The following is a 20,157-nucleotide window of genomic DNA, read 5'->3' on the forward strand; positions in this document are numbered from 1 at the left end:
CCTGGCGCTGGCGGCTGGGGCGCGCGGCGGCGCTCTGCGAGGCAGAGCACACGCGCGTGATGCCCGAGGAGGCGGCCACCGAGGCGGCCCGGCTAGACTGGGCGCCGCCTCTGGCGCCTGCTCTGGCCCTACCTGCACTACCTGGTCGGCGCGATCTTTGTGAGTGACCGGCGACGAGTTCGAGCTATTGCACGACGACTGGGGAACTGCCGGTCAGCATATGACAGTGGTTTCGGGATATGTTTGACGGGAAAAGTGTAGCGCAGGGCGCGTCCAGTGTTGATCAACCTGCACTAAGCTACGCCAGCTGACAGCATCGTCCTCCGCAGAGCGCCGCTGTCGTCGCCCTCTGCAACGTGGAGGTGCCCCCGGCTGCTGGGTGACCTCATCAACGTGCTGACCCACTTTGCGTCGGGCGAGGGCGGCGGCCAGTTCAGCGACGAGCTGCGCCAGCCGGCCATTCGGCTCATCTCGTTCTACGGCCTGCAGGTGCTGCGCTGGGCAGGTGTCTGTGGCAGGCTGTAGCAGGCTGTCTGTAGCATGGCTGTAGCGGGTGTCTGGTCCGGGTGGTAGGGAGCTTTGTACGGGCCTGTCTGATCTGATCCGTTGCTTCTTGTCTGGTGTCTGGTCCTGCCTGATCTGGTGTATAGGTGTGTCTGGCCCACAGCGGTCGGCTAGAGCTACGTGTGCGGTCCTGTATGTTCAGCCGTGGTCGTCTTTGGTGTCAGCTCATGTCTTGGAAAAAAACAACCTGTGAACCATGTTGTTTCCATCTAGCCAAACCCCGCAAGGTTTGCTTCAGTCTGGTTTAACCGTGTCTGTTTTTTCTGGTCTTCTGTGTATCTGGCTGGTCGTACGTGGTCCTCTCAATCACATCCGGCTCCCACTGATCCCGTCTGGTATATGTTGTTGCTCCCTGGTTCCCACTTATCCCGTCTGGGTGCACGTCGGCGCTCTCTGGTTCCCGCTGATCCCGCCTGAAGCACGTCGGCGCTCTCCGGTTCCCACTGATCCTATCTGGTGCATGTCGGCGCTCTCTGGTACCCGCTGATGCCGTCTGGGGCACGTCGGCGCTGTCTGGTTCCGCTCATTTGACTGCAGTGACTGGTCAGCTGCGCCTGGTCTGTCCTCGAGACTGCTCAGATAGTCTTGCCCCATCTGCAGAGGTCCTGTGCTGATCCTGTCAGGACACCCTAATCCCGGTCTGAACTAGCCTGTGCTGATCCCATCAGGGTAGCCTGATCCTGGTCTGAACTAGTCTGTTCTGGTCCCATCAGGACACTCTGATCCTGGTCTGAACAAGCCAGTGCTGATACTGTCTTGATACTCTGATCCTTGTCTGAACTAGCCTGTGCTGATCCTGTCTGGGCACCCTGATCCTGGTCTGAACTGGCCTGTTCCAATCCTCCGTGGTATGTGTTTGTGCTGTCCTGTCCATGTTTGCTCCAATTCTCTTGTGTGCTTTGGTTCTGCTTGCTTCCCTCTGCTTCTGTCTGTTCTTGCCCGATGTATGTGGGGCTGTCAGACTCTTCCGGACCCTGTTTGGCTCGCAGAGCTTAGCCGGCCTACTGGACGCCGTGTTGCTCGTTGGGCTCTGTTGATAGTGATTGTGAGTGTTGATGGTGGTCATTGGCCACCGGGCTGGTGAGTTGGGATGAGGACTGTCTGCAAGGCATATTTGGATACTGGTGGGCAGATATAAATTTCTGGATCTGGTCAGCCTGCTTAGCAAACACTGTATTCACATATGATAGTTATTGTCTCTTGTCCTCTCAGAGAGCATGTCGCGTGTTTTCGAGCCAAGTGCGCCGGACTAATTGCTATGCTGCTTTCACTTAAGGATAAAGTGTGCGTCATTAAAAGCCACAGTGAATGCCGCCGCATTGTGGATGTGACACGCTGATGAGGCTTTGTCACTTTTCGCCTAATATCGTTTGCCTCGGATGACGTGGCAGTGCAGAAAGCAGTTCGGTTTTCGTCGTTAGCCATTTGTGTTTGTTGCTGCTGCTTTGCAATCCCATGGTGCCCTGGGCCATGTCGTGTGCAAATCTACTTCGTTGTCATGTCAGCCACTGCACTACACAGTGGCGTAGGGGCTGAACATACTCCTCGTTTCGACACCTACTGAGCACGCTGTCTGTCGTTTAGCCTCTGCTATCGACAGCTGCCCTTCACAGGGTTCTGCGTCGTGCCCATTTCTCCTGCATCTATTGTCGAGACACCCCTGCCGCGCGCTCCACGTATTACCTGATCACACCAGTCCGCCCCCTATCGCCCACAGTCGCTGTTCACGCTGGCCTACATCGTGTGCCTGTCGTACATGGGCGAGGGCATGGCGGCCGACCTTCGCTCCCAGCTGTTCGGCGTGCTGATGGAGCAGGATGTGGCCTTCTACGACCACCACAAGACGGGCGAGGTCATCAACCGGCTGACCACGGACGTGCAGGACTTCAAGAGCTCCTTCAAGATGTGCGTGTCGCAGGGCATGCGCAGCATAGCGCAGGTAACGCGGTGCCGATGTGGAGGTGTGTTGCAGTATCAGGGCCAGGCGCCGAAGCGGTCCTTTTGCACGATGGGCGGATTAGCCACATTTTCATGCTCGTTTGTGTTGTGTCTCATTTCTTCCCATATGCACTGCTTGTTACATCGTATTTTCAGTTACAGTCAACCATTCCCATTGCCAAGAATAGCCAATGCCAATGCTGGAGCACGCCGGCAGAAAACCTTTCGTTAGCATTTGCTTCTGTTTCGTCGGGCATGATTATCAGCGCATCCACATCTTCCATTTTATATGGCACAGCTGATTCATGTGCTATCTACGGACATACTTCCACTCTCTTGGGGAGTGCGAGCAAGGCACGGGTGATCAATTGACCATACATCTATACCGGAGATCTTCGTTGAACTTGTGGATGGTTAAGCAGTGTGCCATTAAAAAACATTGGGTGTCTTGGAAATAATATAGTATGTGCAAAATGCTAGCCTAACATGTCCCTCAATGCACCTTTTATCGTGTAAGGATTGTCTGTTGCCAGCTTCCGGCAACAGGTGATCAGCTTCCGGAGCGCTTAATGCCTCCCTGAAATTTATCTGATCATATGCAGTTAGAATACACAGGTGAAACCCTGCGATGTCCGATGCGGCAAGATATCCTTGACTCTGTGCGAAGCAAGTGACTGAGCACCTACACTACCAATATTAAGCTGCTCACCATCACTTATCATATGACACATATGGTGTCGTTGCTGACTGCCGCACACAGCCACACAGTCCACCACTCGGAGGAGAAACCTAGGACTTCAAGTGGTGGGTGGTGTGGCTTGCCCTGTACCACATCTGTCCCCAGCTTACTCTGACCCTCACTACCAGATGGTGTGGCAATGTAACACACCTGTAATGTAACACACCTTTGTGGCTGCCCTGTACCACACCTGTCTTCAGTTAACTCTACCCCTCACCGCCAGGTGGTGGACTGTGTGGCTGCCCTGTACCACACCTGTCTTCAGTTCACTCTGCCCCTCACCGCCAGGTGGTGGGCTGTGTGGCTGCCCTGTACCACATCTCGCCCCAGCTGACGCTGGGCTCGGCCGTCGTTATTGGCTCCGTCGTCAGCGTCGGCACGATGATTGGCCGCGGCCTTCGTGCCATCTCCCGCGACGCCCAGCAGCAGGTCCGTTAGCCGTGCGTCGGACTGGGACGGGCGGATTGCTCACCCCTGCTTCGAAGTTGGCCGCCCCTAAAACCGGATTTGCTGGTACGTCAGTTGTGCCACTGGGTGTTTGGGAGGCAAGAAGATTCCCCACGGCGCCCGCCCGCAGCCAGGGCGAGATACAGGAAACACGATGTAGTCTCAGCTGTGGAGTAAAGCCCCAAAGCTCCAGTAAAGCCCTAAAGCCCCAATAGTCAAGCCCCAAAGCCATGTTTTGCTCTCTGACTGCTGGGTCGTGGAGTTGGCGAACGTAACGTTGAAGCAATGCGTGTAAGTTTGTGCAGGTGGCAGCTCCGTAGGAGCTGTGCCGTTCGCGCCACGCGTTTTCTTTTGTTTGCATTGATTCGGTGTTCATCTGTTTCCCACCCGTCACCAAAAGCTCTGACTGCCTGTTGCACTGATAAACGCCTTAGAAGGCGCAGTGTTTTGCTTTTGGATCGTTGCCGGTGGTGTCCCGTCGAAAGACAGCTGTATGAGCCAAGCACCTCGTGGATGTCGTGCGCACTGTTCAGAGAGATTCTCATGTGACCTGACTCGGACTATCATCTCTCCGGCGCCCCGACAGGTGGCGCACGCGACGGCCGTGGCCGAGGAGGCCGTGGGGAACGTCCGCACCGTGCGCGCGTTCGCCATGGAGGACAGCGAGACCGAGTTCTACGTGGAGGAGGTCAACAAGTCCCGCGACATCCATATCAGGCTGGGCGTCGGCATCGGGCTGTTCCAGGTGGGGGCGGAACGTAACAGGATGCGTGCGTGCGTGCGTGCATGCGTGCGTGGGTAAGCGGTACCTCCAAAAGTTGAGCTTGCCTTGCTCTCATGCCTTTCATCTGCTTGTCTCTGCTTACTTATCCCTTAGTCCTTGATTCTCGCAGCTCCCTGTCCCCGGGGCAAGCTGCGAACGGCCGCCAGGCGCCGGCTTGAGTCTCGCCGCAGCGGCAAACCCTCCTTACCGCCGGCATAAACCCCGGAGAGAAGGCCCCTGTGCGTAGTGAGGTGCGGAAGTGGAGGTCTCCATGATAGTTGCAGCATCGTCCTATTACTAACCTTTGCCCCGCGATCTTGTGTATGCAGCTTTTGCACTACTATATCCCAAGTAGAAAACGAAATAAAGGCCCGCCTTTCCTGCCAGTGTCAGAGGCAGACGACGCCATATAGCCTCAGCAGCTAAGTGCGTCGTAAAAGCACAATGACACACAAGGCCAAACAAATGCGCTGGCGGTACGAACAACTGAAGCCTGGCGTGAACTAACCGAGCGTGCCGTGCGGGTCTGGCAGCCTCCAACCCCCGCCGTCCAGGCGCCTCGGCGGTGTGCCGCACTCCGCCTCGCACTCCGCCGCCACCCCCCTGACGCCCGCCGGCCCGGCAGGCGGGCGCGAACCTCTTCATGAACAGCGTGGTGCTGGCCACGCTGTACTACGGCGGCTACCTGATGTCGCAGCGCCAGCTGACCGCCGGCGACCTGATGTCGTTCCTGGTGGCCTCGCAGACCATCCAGCGCTCGCTGGCGCAAATGTCCATTCTGTTCGGCACGTTCGTGCGCGGCATGAGCGCCGGAGCGCGCGTCTTCGAGGTGAGAGGCTCAGCGGCCCGGTCGCTGCCGGCGGGCAGAGCCGCTCGTGAACGCCGGCAGGCGTCTGTGGTCTGGTCTGTAGTACTGTGGTCTGCTACTCTGCTATGTGGTATTGTGGTATAGGGAGGTTGAAGTTTTTCCAGTAAGCGTCCCTTGTTGTGTTCCGCTGAGATTATTTACTAGGTCCCGTTGCCTGCTTTAACTCTACCAAACTTGAGCACAGGGTCACCACGAGCTACGACCAGCTGGCTGTTCAGAGCTCACGTCCATCCTGGTGGCGCTGCGCATGCCATGTGGTTCGGTGCCCTGGAACATGATGCATATTGCATGTATTTTGAGCTATCCATTTTGAGGACCTGTACGGCAGCCACTTCCCAGTCGTCACATGAAAACCTGAAGCGGGACCGACCGTAACGGCGCTATCTGCGGGCAGTACATGAACCTCCGGGCTGAGATTCCGATCCGAGGTGGCGCCACCATCCCCGTCAGTCAGCTGACGGGCAGCGTCGAGTTTCGTGACGTCACGTTCAACTACCCCACCCGTCCACAGGTGGTGAGTTGGCTTGGAAACCAACAGAAGTGATGGTTGACGACTTGGATGGAACGTTTCGTCGCAGGGTTGGGGCTGCCTGCTGAGTGGCGCTCATTTATCAAAACATGGCGGCGGTCTTGATCGGACTGGGACTCACTGCCCCGCAGCGTTGGCGCTCCGCATCGCACTTGCAGCGTGGCCATAGTCCCGTCTCACCTGATAGTACCCTCCGTGTCGTTGGCATAGTGGCCTGTCATTTTTGACGAAATAAGTGCGGTTCAAATGTGGTGTGAAATATCTGTTCGTATATGCTTGAAATTCGAAGGAACCAAGTAGGAACGACGTGCAGCAGGCAGTTAGAAATGTGGGTGGAGATGATAAACCTTTTTTTTAAATCACGGCATCCATTACTGCATTACATTATGGAAATTACTGTCCCTCCCGCCGTGTTGTGCCAGGTGTCCCCGGCGTGGTGAAGGATGTGCTCGTTTTCCCGTCCAGGTGGTGTTGGACCATATGCAGCTGCACGTGCCCGCGGGGCACATGTTGGCCCTGGTCGGCTACTCCGGCGGTGGCAAGTCCACATGTGCCGCCCTGTTGGAAAGGTGAGGCCAGCTGAGGAGCAGTTCTGAAGAGGTGAGGTCACTGGGAAGCAGTGCTGCAGAGGTGAGGTCACTGGGAAGCAGTTCTGAAGAGGTGAGGTCACTGGGAAGCAGTGCTGCAGAGGTGAGGCCACTGGAAAGCAGTGCTGCAGAGGTGAGGTCACTGGAAATGCAGTGCTGGCAGAGGTGAGGTCACTGGAAAACAGTTCTGAGAGGTGAGGTCACTGGGAAGCAGTTGCTGCAATAGGTGAGTCACTGGGAAGCAGTGCTGCAGAGTGAGGTCACTGGGAAGCAATCCTGAAGAGGTGAGGTCACTGGGAAGCAGTGCTGTACAGAGGTGAGGTCACTGGGAAGCAGTGCTGCAGAGGTAAGGTCACTGGGGGGCAGTGCTGCAGAAGGGAGGTCACTGGGGAGCAGTGCTGCAGAGATGAGGTCACTGGGGAGCAGTGCTGCAGAGGTGAGGTCACTGGGAAGCAGTGCTGCAGAGGTGAGGTCACTGGGGAGCAGTGCTGAAGAGGTGAGGTCGCTGGGGAGCAGCGCTGCAGAGGTGAGGTCACTGGGGAGCAGTGCTGCAGAGGTGAGGTCACTGGGGAGCAGTGCTGCAGAGGTGGGGTCACTGGGAAGCTGTGCTCTGAAATTTGACTTTGGAACCTGAAATGAACTGTTGAACTGTTAGAATTGTGCCAAATAATATGGCGCATCTTTTAGCAAATATTTTAAGCTGTCATGCCTCACATCGTTTTGCGTGTTGTCAGGTTTTACGATCCTGTGTCGGGCCAGGTGTTGTTGGACGGGCATGACCTAAGGTCACTGGACCCGCACTGGGTGCGAGGGCGCGTGATCGGCTACATCAACCAGGAGCCCGTCCTGTTCGCCACCTCGATCAAAGAGAACATCCGATATGGCCGGACGGATGCCACCGACGAGGAGGTAGCGCACACCGTTTCCTCTTTTTTTTTTGGCCCGGTTTCAGATTGTCATGGAAGGCAACGCCTTCATTGTATGGCCGTAATATGGTTTATATCTTCTGTGGCAGTATGGGTTGTCAAAGCAAAGCAAAGGGTTACGTATATGTCCTACTATAGAAATGGATATCTTTAGTTTTGATTGGCTGGATAGCAATAGAGATATGCGTGAAGCGTGTTTCCGGCGGCCGGTAGGTGTTTCATCGAGGTCGGGCTTTCTGTTACGCTCTTTCCGTTCTACTTGTGGTTGCCTGTAAATGTGCCATTGGTTTCGATAGGCATCGTTTAACCTGCCTGCAAAATCGTAGCATCCCCACCTCCATAGCATGCACGCGGCTGATGTTATCCGTGCCTGATGTCATCCGTCGCTTGTCGTCACCGGCGCCGGTGCCGGCTCTGTGTCCGAGACGGGGCCGCTCTGCCCGCGGCACCGTCACTCGCCTCGCCCCACTCCTCCGCAGGTAGAAGCGGCGGCGCGGCTGGCCAACGCGCACCAGTTCGTTTCGGCCCTGCCCGACGGCTACGACACGGCCGTGGGCGAGCGCGGTGTGACGCTGTCCGGCGGCCAGAAGCAGCGCGTGGCCATCGCGCGCGCTCTGCTCAAGGATCCGCGCATCCTCGTCCTGGACGAGGCCACCAGGTGCGCAGCTGGTGCGGCCGCCAGCTGAGTGGCCCCTTGTGGCCTCACGGGTGGCGGAGACCGTGAGCGCCAGCTGGTGGTGGCTGGATGCGTTTGTCGCGGTTAGGACAGCAGTGCGCTGTACGAACGAGGCCAGCTGCGAGTCTCATGATGGTAGAAATTCAATGATCCGACTGAATGATTTAATGATGCGACAATACCGTTGTGTTCTGTGCGTATGACAGTAAACTGAAATCAGTTCTGTGTGGAAAATTGAGCAATGCCTGACTTGAGACAACTCGTGCAATTGTGTTTGTGCGGTCATATTGATATAAACACATAGGTAAAGTCGTTAAGAGGGCAGACTGCTGCCATATGTGACTTATACCGTTAAACCATGAAAGTGACGCCAGGCGCCGGGGGACGCAGAGCTGAGCGTGACCGGCATGATCTTGGCCGCCCAACAGCCCATAAACAGACCATATAAGCGTCACGCGCCACACGTCAACCTTTCGGTGCTGACATCACGACCCGCTGGCACGCTGAGAGTTGCCCCGGGCATGGCGGCGCAGGCGATGACCTCTGGCGCCGCGGGTCGTCCACAGCGCACTGGACGCTGAGTCGGAGAAGGTGGTGCAGGAGGCGCTGGACCGGGTGGTGACCGGCCGAACGGTGCTGGTGATCGCGCACCGGCTCTCCACCGTGCGCAACGCAGACACCATCGCCGTCATTGCCGACGGCAAAGTGGCCGAGGTGAGTGATGACCATGCAAATGGTGATGGTGATGGAGGCGAAATGATGGATGGTGAATGGGATGGTGGTGCTCTAGATGACAAGCCTTTCCTAGTCATGTTTTCCACATGGGTTGATAATAGTAATGACTAGTGCTACATACTTTCATACACAGTTAAGCCATTACTTGTTTTCTGTTTCTGGTGATGACGATTATGGGAATCTTTGGGGCTTTGGGGTGCGGAGGGTCTGTCACGCAATACTGTATTGCACATCTTATTCGTTGCCAACGTGGAACGTTTTTGGGTTGCAGCAATCTTATCGAGGATTCCAAACAGTTGCGTGCTTATTGTGTTGGTGCATTACCGCTGTCATCGTTGCAACTAGGATGGCAGGAAAATCCAGCGGTGGTGACAGAGCTTGACCCCTTGTTTTACTCAGCAGCTAGTAGTCTTTCATATTGGGCTGTCGGAAGGATTTCCGGACTTGCTTGTGATGCGAATCATGCTTAACTTCACTGAAGAGATACCGGGAGACCGCGGAGGCCAAGTGTCCGCACCGAGCGTGGCAAAGTGACGTATCGTGTGGAGTATTGAGAGGATCAGGCGGCGCGCCGGGGAGCCGGTGGCGGCGACAGCGGCTCAAGCTGCCAGATCAGAGCCGACATTCTCGGTAAACGGGATCTCGGTGGGGCAGTATCAGCCACCAGCGGCACTACAAGCACACTGGTATTGTGTTGGGCTGCCGACGCCGTGCCCTGCTCACTCCGCGCCGCCGGGCCCTCCGTCCCCAGATGGGCTCGCACGCGGAGCTGGTGCGTAAGCGCGGCCTCTACTGGGACCTGGTGAAGCACAACACGCTGCGAGAGGAGGGCGGCGCGGCACCGGCCGGCGGCCGCTCCTTGTGACCTCGCCCGGGGCCGGCGGCGCGCGGCGCGACCCTGGCTGAGGTGGCGCGCCGCGGCTGGGCGCTAGCTGTTGTTACTGCGGCCGCGGGGCGGCGGCGCGCGGCCTGTTAACGGAGGTGATTGTTGATCGTGAGTAGGTGATCCACGCGCGCGGTATGTTGGTCTTGTTCAGGACGGAGGTCACGCTCTGTGGCGAGCGATCGATGTGTTCAGGCTCGGCTTTATCTCTGTGACTTTGGAGTGCTTGATCATTATCAATTGTGCTGTGCAATGGCAAGCCTCGCCGGGAGATTGGCCCCTGCCCAGACTGCCTCGTGTGGTGCGGCCTTTTTGCTGGTAGTTGTCTGCTGCTGGTATCGGCAGACAGCGTGCAGGTTTCCTAGTGCCCACGTCTGACCCGTGACTTCTGGTGGCACCGAGCTGCGCCGGATCACGTGCTGCACTGTATAGGAACTGTTCTGCAGGATATGGCATACAGTAGGGGAATATGCACCCAACGATTTACCTCTGCCAGTCATGCTGGCACTCCACTTTTGCGCGTGGATTTCCTGAGTGGTAAACGCCCCATTATCAGGGAGTTGTCTGATGCTCGGCAGGTATTACACGCGAACTATTTCACGATGAACAATGCCAGCATTTACAGAATGTTTCCATGGTGATCAATACAGTCGGGTCAATCGAGCGCACTGATTGCGTTGTTTTCGGACGCCTTTCAGGGGGGGACGAACTGTTGACTCTATTTGCGCCACAAGGCCGGATAGACCGAGTGAGGCGCGCCGCCGACGACCGGCCGCGCTGCCGAGATGTCTCCGTCAGGTGTGACAGATGCAGCGCCTGTGAATCGATAGTGCGCCGCGTCGGGGCGGTCGCCGCACAACGTGTTTTCGGTCGCACCTGCAGCGGACGCAGACCTCGTCCTGTGGGGGCGCTTCTGGTTGATGTTTTATAGTGGGCTAGGGGGCGCGGGACCCGTTTGCTCCGTACCGCGCGCCGTGCCAACCGGCGTGGGTGTCCATGTACTTTTGGGATTTTGGGCACCGCAGTGGTTTCAGACTTCAAATTGAGCGTAACGCTACCACGTACAGGAAAGCTTTACACAAACGGTCTCATCCGTCCAAGACTACTTCCGAAGACTCAGTGACAATCGGGAAATGCCCCCCTGCGAACGAGTGCAGCGTTTCGCACTGTCCGCCGCGGCGTCATCCGGCCGCCGCGAGGGAGTCCAGTGTCGGTGCCTTTTTGACCGGAGATCGATCCAGGATGGTGGCAGTCATCGCCGTAAGGTCACGAAGGCCGCACAACCGAGCAGCCCCTGGCGCCTGCGCCAGTCTGGCGCCACGGAGGTGAGGAGTGGCCCGGTCGGGCTCTCTGTCGTCAATGGAAGCCCTAGAAGACAGCAGCGCCTCACGATGATCCACTGTAGAGAACTGGTCAGTGATACTCCCCCTGTTCCGGGCTGGCTGAACCGAGTTAAAACTACCCGCCGTGCCTGCCGCGTATGCGTTAGGCGATGGTCACTGCCAGGCGCACAGCCTGTATCCCCAGCCGTGTGATTTGCTTTATCCTGACAGTGCGCTTGACTCGGCACGCACTAGCGCTGACGGCGCCGGCACGTTAAGTGTCTCGACGACAGCCAAGCATCGAACGCCACCCCGCCACACAGCTCAAATGATTCGCCACGTTCCCCCGCACCAGTTTCGACCATACCTCATCCTGTCCGTGTCTGCGCGGCTCTGTCTGTCCCCCACCCCCACCCCGCCACTCTTTGGCGGTTGTGGCACGTCCACGCGGGGGCGGGCGGGCGTGGTGGGGCGCGCCGGCAGCGCTCGGGGGCTGGCAGCGGGCGTGCCCGCCCCCCGGCTCTGCCGCGGGCGATCGAAGACGCGCCGACCCGCCATTGATCGCCGCCGACGGGCTGGCTGCCGCCCGCGCCACGCATACGCGTCCACCGCCCGCGGTCAGCCGCGCCCCCGGCCGGGCGGGCCGCAGGCCACGGCCAGGCGATGCCGCCGGGCGTGCCGCCGCCGCGTGGTGCCGTGCGCTCCGTCGTACTGGGAACGGCGGTCAGTAAACAGCGCGAGTAATGAGTGCCAAGGTCGCGTGGGCGTGGGTGCAGCACGTTTGGAACCGACGTCTTCGCGGGACATGTGGAGAGCACTCGGCGCAGACGACGTCGGGAGGTGGGGCCCATGGGACTGGGCGGGTTATTGCCTGGCTGCGTCCTGCGAGACTCAAAGATGGCGACGGCGCTCGATGCCCCCGCTCAGGCCAACAGGGTCGCCCGTCCCGCCATCCGGCCGGGTGTCTTGCGAACGCCCAGTCCGCTAGCCGCAACAGGCGGACGGCGCCGGCCGCAGCCGCCCCGCGGCGGGGCGCGTCGCCGTGTTCCGGAGATCCCACACCATTGCTGGACGGCCGTCTGGAGAGGCATGTGCTCCGACTGTCAGCTTGGCTGCGTGCCAAATCCAGGCTAGCCTGCGCAGACAGCTGGTCACTTGACGACAAGTTTATTTACCACTCCTTGGACGCACCTACAAGATATGCTACATCTCCTGGTGTACATTCAGATGATTTAATCGGGTCAATGTCCAGTATCAGATAAACGCTCAAACGCTTAACGAACCCAGGGCGAACCGGGGACATATCACAAAGCAGCTGGAGATTGCGTACACGAAACCTGCAACAAATCCTGTCCCAGTCCGCGTCCGGATCCTGAGCGCAAAACAATCGTTCGTTAATGGCGCATCCATAACGTATCGCTAGCATGGGCAACGTGTCATGGACAGCAGAGAAAAATCGAAACACGGGACGCGGCGACGTCCCCGGGGGGCCACTGGTCGTCGCATAACAGCCGGTGTATTGTCCAGCCACCGATAAAATACCGTGAGACCAACAACACCCAACTAGCGCGTCCTACGGTAGCAGCGCGTCCGGCGCGCGACCGGCCTCCTCAGGCGCGCCCGGCCGACAACCGGCGCACACCAGGCGAGCGGCGCCGCAGCCGCCGCCGCCTCGCAGACCGGGCGCAATGCGGGTCGACGGGACAGGACGCGGCTGGGCAGTGCTGGTGCGGATAGTGCGGTGCCGTCGCGGGGGCGGCGGCGGCGGCGGTGGAACGGTGCCAGCCGGGCCGGGCCGGGGGTGGGGAGGATCCGGGCAGGAGCGGGTCCAGCAAGAGCGGACTGAGGGTGACGCGATTGGCCGATGCCGGGCTGCGTCTGTCGGGCGCACGCAGGCCCGCGCGGAGGCCGGCGGACTCGGCACACAGGCGGCCGCGAGCGGCAGGGGCCGAGGACCAGTACTGCGCCGCACCTACGAACCCCCCGCTCCCCAACAGCTCTAAGCATGAGGTGCCGACTTCCGAACGCGACCGCGTAACAGCAATAACGACTAACAGCTTGAGCTACTTGCGACACATCGAGGAGCGACGGGGGTCATCGCGCCGACCCCGCCGGTCGGAGCCCTGCCGCCGCGCGTCGTCATTTTATGTTGATGCCGTCCTTTTCCATACGGCCGGATAGTCGGGCTTTTCGTGGGGCACTCGTTGGCACGTCCTGATGCGTCTGCGCCTCATCGGTGGTCGCCGCAGCGAGCATATCATGCCACGTGGGGATATCGGGTTACTTGTTCCCACAACTAAGCTACTTTAGACCGGGCTTGGGAAAAAATGGGACCTACGGGTTTTGGGAAGGCTGCTTCACGAGGAATGTACAGCGCACCGTAACTCCTGCCCAAACCAATACACATGCGCCACAAGGCCTCAAAGTGCGGAAATAACACAGCTATCTGATGTTTATCAGAACAAGAGAAACAAACACGTCACCGCCAGAACTGGATAGGACTGGTGCCCCCACTGATGACCCTCCCAGTTTAAATTTGAGAGCGTTAGGGTTACAGCGAGACAAACGAGTGCTCTAGCCCCTTTCTGACCAACACACGCACACAAAACAACGTATTGGAATATGACTCCATCGGTGTGGGCAGTTGGGCCTATGACGGAGTCCAAGAGCGGGTTCGAAATAAATGCTACAAGAAAAGCCAGAGTACGAGCGGCTACGGTCTGGCTGGGTGGAGACTCGCGTCGAGCACTACAACTGCTCTACGGCCTAGGGCAGCAAGCAGAAGACAACGAGCAACGGTGCGTCGGACAGAAGCGGCGGCGCTGCGCCTCCGACAGCCATTGCGCGTGCTCCAGTTCCGGCGCCACCAACCTGCAGAACAACGACCGCCTAGTGAGACACGGCGCGCCCGCGGACTACGCACGGACACAGCTAGGGCGCGGGGCTGGGGCCGGGGCCGCCGGCCGGTCGGTCGGGCGGCGCCGGCTAGCGGGGCCGGCCGGGCACCGGCGGCGGCGCGCCGGCCCGGCTCGGCTGCAAGCGGCGGCGGCAGGCCCTGGCGGCCGCCCGGCCGCGACGGCACGGCCGGCGCCGGCCGGCTGGAGGCCGGCACCGGCGGCGGCCGGCTGGCGGCCGGCACCGGCGGGCCCCGCCGCGCCGCCGCCGGCGACGGGCCGCTGCTGGTGGCATTGACCCAGTCCATGCTGACGGCAGCCGAGGTGGGCGCCGCCGAGCAGGCCATGGACGCGCTGCTGATGATGCGCAGCGCCTCTTTGCAGGCGTGGTACATGCGCAGCATCTCCTCGCGCCGGGCCGCCTCCTCGGCCGACTCCTCCATCATGCTGGCCTGGTCGCCGCTGCGTACAAGTGCGCCAGCAATTCGCCCATTATGAACGTCTTGCTCTGGTTGATCATCATGTACATGATGGTCTTGGGCACCAGGTCGCCGGTGGTCTTGGTCACGATCTTCATGTAGCTGTCGACCAGGTTGCGGATAGTCTCCACCTGGCGCTCGAGCTGCGGGTCCAGCGAGGCGGTCGGCTCCGACGCGCCATCCTCGCCGTTGGCCGCCGTCTCCTTCTCCGGGTAGACGCCGGCGCGCAGGAACGACGCCTTCCACGAGTCCATTTCCTCGGTGCTCTCACAGCTGAGCTCCAGCTGCTTCAGGTCCTTGTACACGTTCTTGCCGCCGGGCGAGAAGATGGCGAACGCCGAGCGGCGCGACATGAAGCCGCTCTCCACGTCGCGCAGCTTCAGTTGTCCAGCGGCAGCATGTACTTCTTATCGCGCTCCTCCTCATCCTTGAACCACTGAGGCTCTCCGACGTCAGCACGAACCAGTAGTCGCGCGAGCCGCCGCGCATGATGCCCAGGTTGCTGATGCCCAGGAATCCCTTGCGGATCACCTGGTTGCCCAGCTTCCGGCCCGTTTTGTTGGCGTTCTCCGTCTGCGACTGCGCGTTGGCGAAGCCGATGAAGTCCTCGTGTTGGTGTTCATGTAGGCTAGCTCGCAGTCGATCAGCAGGATAATTGCTTCTGACCTCAGCCTCGCGCTCGCGGATGAACGTGCACACGATGCGCTCTGTTCGTCGCGCAAGCGTGGGTAGCGCGCCATCTTGTCAGTGGCAGGCGCGCACCACGTTGGTGAGCTCCTGCACCACCAAGTCCACACATTTGATGCTGGGCTCTTTCAGCCGCTCGATCTGCTTTTGACGAATGGCCTCGAACGCCATGTCCGGTGTGAAGAGGCCGACGCGGATGCCCGTGGATGTTGCGAATGGCGAACGCGATCTCCTTGCGCAGCTCCTTTCGTCGAACTCCATCTTGACAATCTCGATGGGAACCGCTCTCGTGATGAAAGAGTCGGTTTGATCTGGCACCGCCAGACAGCTCAGATGGTGTGATGCGCCCCATCGGCCCTCCTTACCAGATCCCTCAAAGTCCGACCGATCAAAGTCTGCCTGCAAGCTGTTGGATCATCTGCAGCATTGGCCTTGGTCTTGATGCTGGGGGTCATCTGGTCTGAAGGTGTTTGTACTCCTCTACTTCCTTCTCCATGCTGAGGCAGTTGGCTTTTGCGAGCCGGTCACGCAGGGCTGGCAGAAGTCTCTTTGATGTGGTTGGACAGCTGCTGGTTCAGAATCCGCTGCAGGTAGGGTGTACCCATACGATCAGCACAAGCGCCCTGTAGCTGGGTGACTGAGGAAGAACTTCCTCTCTGCTGCAAGAGCTGCCTTGATGTCTTTGCGTCCCTCTATGTCTCTCTGACTGCGGTTGACAACACCCACATAGCCACGCCTCAGTGGATAGGTTCTGTTTTCCAGGATGTCTTTGGCATCTGTCCCATCATCCATGAGGTCCAATTTGGTCAGGACACCAATTGTACGCATCCCATCAGGATCCACCTCCTTTGCCATCTTTAATGCATCACTTATTGCCAAGTCTTGGTTTGCAGGAGTGACTGCCAAAATGAGGCAGTTTGGCTTTGAGATAAACTGCATGAGCATGTTTCGGATCTGCTCCTCAATGTCCTTGGGCTGGTCACCCACAGGAACTCTTGTCATGCCTGGCAGATCCACCAATGTCAGGTTCAAAACATGGGGTGAATATACTCTGAGGTTGATGGGCACTGGACTGATACCCTTGTTGGATCCAGTCAGCCGATCAGTCTCAGCCTCAATCTCTTTCCGGATGTCATCAAAGTTTGCAAACACTTGTCCTTTGCAGTGAAGAAACTCTCCATACTCAGTCGGACTGTGCAGAAGCTGCAGCACAAGTGGACGTCTTGTGACTATACCAGATCCACGGGGAAGGAAGTCCTGTCCAACAAAGTTTTCCAATACAGAAGACTTTCCAGCACTCTGTCCACCAACAACTGCAATCTGTGGTAAGTCCAGCTCCATTGACACACCCATTTGTGCAAATGCATCCTGCAGCTGATTGACAATCCCAATCAAATGTTCCATGCCCACATTGCCCGCCATTTTGAATAAGGTTGATGGATCTTCCCTTGTGCTCCGCAAAGAGTGATCGCTGCTTTCTTCTCACGTCTAAGCTCTCACTCCCAGCATTATCATAACATGCGAAATGAAAGATCTTGATCTCGCAGATGAATGAGCATCAAGTTCCCCTGGAATGTCGGAATCCGCTCTCTCTCAAAATTCGAGTAATATTTCTAGCACCCTATCACACCACAGGAGAGCTTCACATCTGCCACAATGACTCACTCATGCCAGTTCACAAAAACACGGCAGCCCGCGACGCGCCACACCACCTCTGACAACTCCTACCGATGGCGGCTCAGCCTGGTACAGCAGGTCAATATTTTCCTGTTACAAACGATACAAATACAGCGCAGACGAGACAAGAGCTTTGTCCGTGTAAGGTGTCGACCACTATTTGAAAGCAATGCAACTAACATGGTTACGCCCCAGATTTATTGGGTCTTCTGCTGACATGTGCCTCTTTTTATTCTTCCCTAGTCAAGTAATTATCAAGTTGTAGCCTGAAAGCTTCTGGAATGGAAATTTGATTACACGGAATAGACCATTGCCCTTTTTATTTTACCTGGCTGGTCCGTGAGCAGAGGTCAGGTAAGAGCCATCTATGATGAGGCCATCAAAGCTTAGCATTTGCCAGCAGCCGGTGCACAGCTGTCAGCAGTTGCAATATCGGGGGAGAGTACATGACTGCATGAGAGGGTCAGTGACGGGGGACCGCATTTTCGGATGTACGGAAAAACAGCTTTGCAGAGACCCAACAAACGGCGTGGGCCCCCCTGACGGTGGCGGGCCCCTACCGCCAGCAAAACTGACTACATGCAAGTAATACCTTAAAACGAATACATTTTTATACGATACGAATGTGAAACGATATGTTTGTGTGCGCGTCTGCAGTGCAGTCTTGTAGGCGAATGCGCTGCCAAGCTTCGTAAGGAAGGGAATGCGCTGGAATTGACGAATGGTCCCTAGTGAAAACGTCTACTCCATAAAAATGGATGCATCTCTGGGCTCACTTTATTTCAGCGGCCCACTTTCTTACTCATGCTCATTTTTCCTTAAATTACAACAGAAAAGCTAGGAGCTTCCAGAAACTAGATGAGAAATGAAATGCACAAAGCAGGTATGGCATGACTACATTGAATAAGCCGTCAGCGCCAGTCATGTTACAGTGTGCTGATTTGGCTAAAGGGTAACGGTCAGAGGAATTGCAGGATCTATTGTAAAACATTAAAACACTGGAGGTAGTGCTGGGGGTTTGCCAGCCGAAACAGTCAATATAAAAGCAAAATCTGCGTATTTTGCCAGCTTTGCTATCATACGAAGAGTTGCAAACAACTTTCATTTTCCAGTTTGTTTTTAGTTAGAACCAACTGATTTTTGTTATGGCTAAGTTCAGACATCGGACGGCAGGACGCGGTCATCTACAGTATGGAGGTGCACAGCATGTCTGTACTGGTTCCTTGTTCAAACGGAGCTGTCATGTGATGTACTACTCATGAAAACCTACGTCTGTCTGTATGTTCTACCTAATTGTCCTCTTTTCTTTTTGATGCATGTGCACTTCAAACAAAGGACAATGAGAGCCCGGAATTTTCGCAGCACGCATGTACGGACATCATGGGTGCAAATGCGTGCTGACAACTCGTATGTTGACTGATGAGCGCCTTGTGCTGATGGAAAGGGCTGTTTTCAAGCACGTGTGGTTACCATCAACCGTATACATGAGTGACACAACTTCAGCGGTAGTCAGGCCGTGGCAAGGATATTACGTGTTGCGGGGGAAGCGATGAAGCTTGGGATCTCATTTGTAGTACGCCGATTTACGTGAAAAGCGCCAGTGCACGAAATATAGGATCACAGGTCGACGACGATCGCGGAGATTGTATGTAGTTGCAATTATTCAGTGATACTTGACGCTATCGGAGATGCAGCGGTGAGTAGTTGACTAACGGAATTGTGGATCAGACTGCCGCTTTGTAGCATCGAATCTTCTTCGTAGTGGGAAGATGGCCGTAAATACAACGACGCCAGAATAGACTGCAACATACGTAGTACGTGCACAAACAACATAACTGGCTTAGAATACCGGGTATGCAAATAAGGCGTGGTGATAATCACCGAGAACCGAGCACAGACCTTGGTTCGAACTTTAAACGGGATCATTCGCATGCCGGATTACAAAAAAACGGGCTCACTTTGTAAACTATGCATCCCAGCGTCACCATTCCACACTGCACGACTTTGAAAGCGGTCCAGAGATATGTCTTGGCCATTCAGCAATCACTGAAGTGGATTTAGACGCGTCGCCAGAGTCACGTTTGTCATGCATGGAACGACATATTTTGCGTTGACCGTCCAACTGGATTCACGGCATTTTTACGCGGCCTATCTTATGCTGCTTGCGCACGCAGCTATTTATGAAACGAACCCAATCAGAACGAGATCCAGCAAAACCGTCTCAGGTATAAAGAGCCCCTGTTATCAAAGTTTTGTCCAAATTTCGGCACGCATCTACGCCAGCCAAATTCGGGCTGAGTGACGTTGCATCTTCTGACGTTCTAAAAGCAGCCTCTTTCTCATTTTCAGCTTTCTTTTTTCTCCTTTAAGAACAGCTGCCTCTCCTTCGAATGCTTCGCGCCATACAGAACGCCAACATTCACTGCGACTATGAGGTCCGTTTCCTCACAGTCTCTGTCTTGACCGTTTCAAAGACCTGGTCAGGCTTGAGGTCACAGCAAATTAATTTTTACTTGGGTGGGGTTTTGCAGTTTCCTAGGGGGGGGGGGTCACCGATGGGGATTACCTCTCCCCTCCGTTCACATGTCGAAATGGGCCCTGGGGCATTGCATGATTTGTCGAAGTTCTCTGTCGATGTTGACGGGTCCCATAATTAAAACACCAAGGATGATCGAAACAGGGTCAACATTTTCATATAAATATGGCCAGCTCATGTTTCCCTGAGGAGCGTATCTTCTCTTCAGAGTCGATTGGTGAACACATGCAACAATATTGATGTGAACGTTCAAGACGGGGCGTACGCAGGAACGTGCAATGGAGCGGGAACACAACTTAAAACAGTCCAGTGAAAACTCAGGATAGCAGACCGGCGGTGTCCGTAAGTCCTAGCATTGCATGAAACGGCATCACTTATTCGATTTCAATTGTTTATTTCGGGCTTTTGATGGTCAACATGCTAATATTAATAAACACACATATCAACGCATGCAATCAAGCTGATAAGGCAGGGTATCTTGATTTGAGCCACTGGGGCCTCTTCATCCATCAGCGCACTGGTTCGCAATCATTCGAGGCAAAAACAACTTCGGACGTTGCAGTCTCCATACGCCGCACGGCATTCACCCTGTAACTAACATCAGGCGGTGGGCAACGTGTGGGCGGAAACGATCTCTTGTCAGAAAATAGTGCATATGAGCGGTTTATTAAAAGTATAATCTTGGACAATTCTGCCGTCCAAGGGTAAAACCTCATATGCCAATTTTGGCCGTTTTTGCCCTTTTATGTTGCCTGATTCGTCTACTCTACTAAATTTGGTGATTAGAAGCCGTCAGTTCAAATTTTCATAAGTTTTTAGCCATTTGTTTTAGTTAAAAGATTGTGAAAATTTCAACTATTGGGTTTAATATTTGAATTCAGCATGAGAAGACAAATCAGATGACACA

At 56.3% G+C, this 20,157-nt stretch overlaps 1 protein-coding gene and 2 pseudogenes across 1 annotated transcript; 1 reads left to right on the forward strand and 2 right to left on the reverse strand.

The window, feature by feature from the left end:
• The first annotated feature begins 59 nt into the window (after positions 1-59).
• LOC119107992 (mitochondrial potassium channel ATP-binding subunit-like) lies at positions 60-9,643 on the forward strand. Its single transcript, XM_037231580.1, is given in 13 exon segments — positions 60-83; positions 330-365; positions 367-489; positions 2,282-2,503; positions 3,530-3,670; positions 4,275-4,433; positions 5,077-5,280; positions 5,714-5,833; positions 6,314-6,417; positions 7,170-7,344; positions 7,841-8,019; positions 8,604-8,751; positions 9,524-9,643. Coding segments are annotated over 13 exon segments (1,749 nt in total). The 3' UTR covers positions 9,638-9,643.
• Positions 9,644-14,020: 4,377 nt separating this feature from the next.
• LOC119107181 (dynamin-like) lies at positions 14,021-16,713 on the reverse strand (annotated as a pseudogene).
• Positions 16,680-20,157, reverse strand: part of LOC119107994 (ubiquitin-conjugating enzyme E2 H-like) — a 13,671-nt pseudogene continuing 10,193 nt past the window's right edge.

Source organism: Pollicipes pollicipes, unplaced genomic scaffold (genome assembly GCF_011947565.3).
Source record: "Pollicipes pollicipes isolate AB1234 unplaced genomic scaffold, Ppol_2.1 Scaffold_6686;HRSCAF=7923_pilon_pilon_pilon, whole genome shotgun sequence".
NCBI lineage: Eukaryota > Metazoa > Arthropoda > Thecostraca > Pollicipedomorpha > Pollicipedidae > Pollicipes > Pollicipes pollicipes.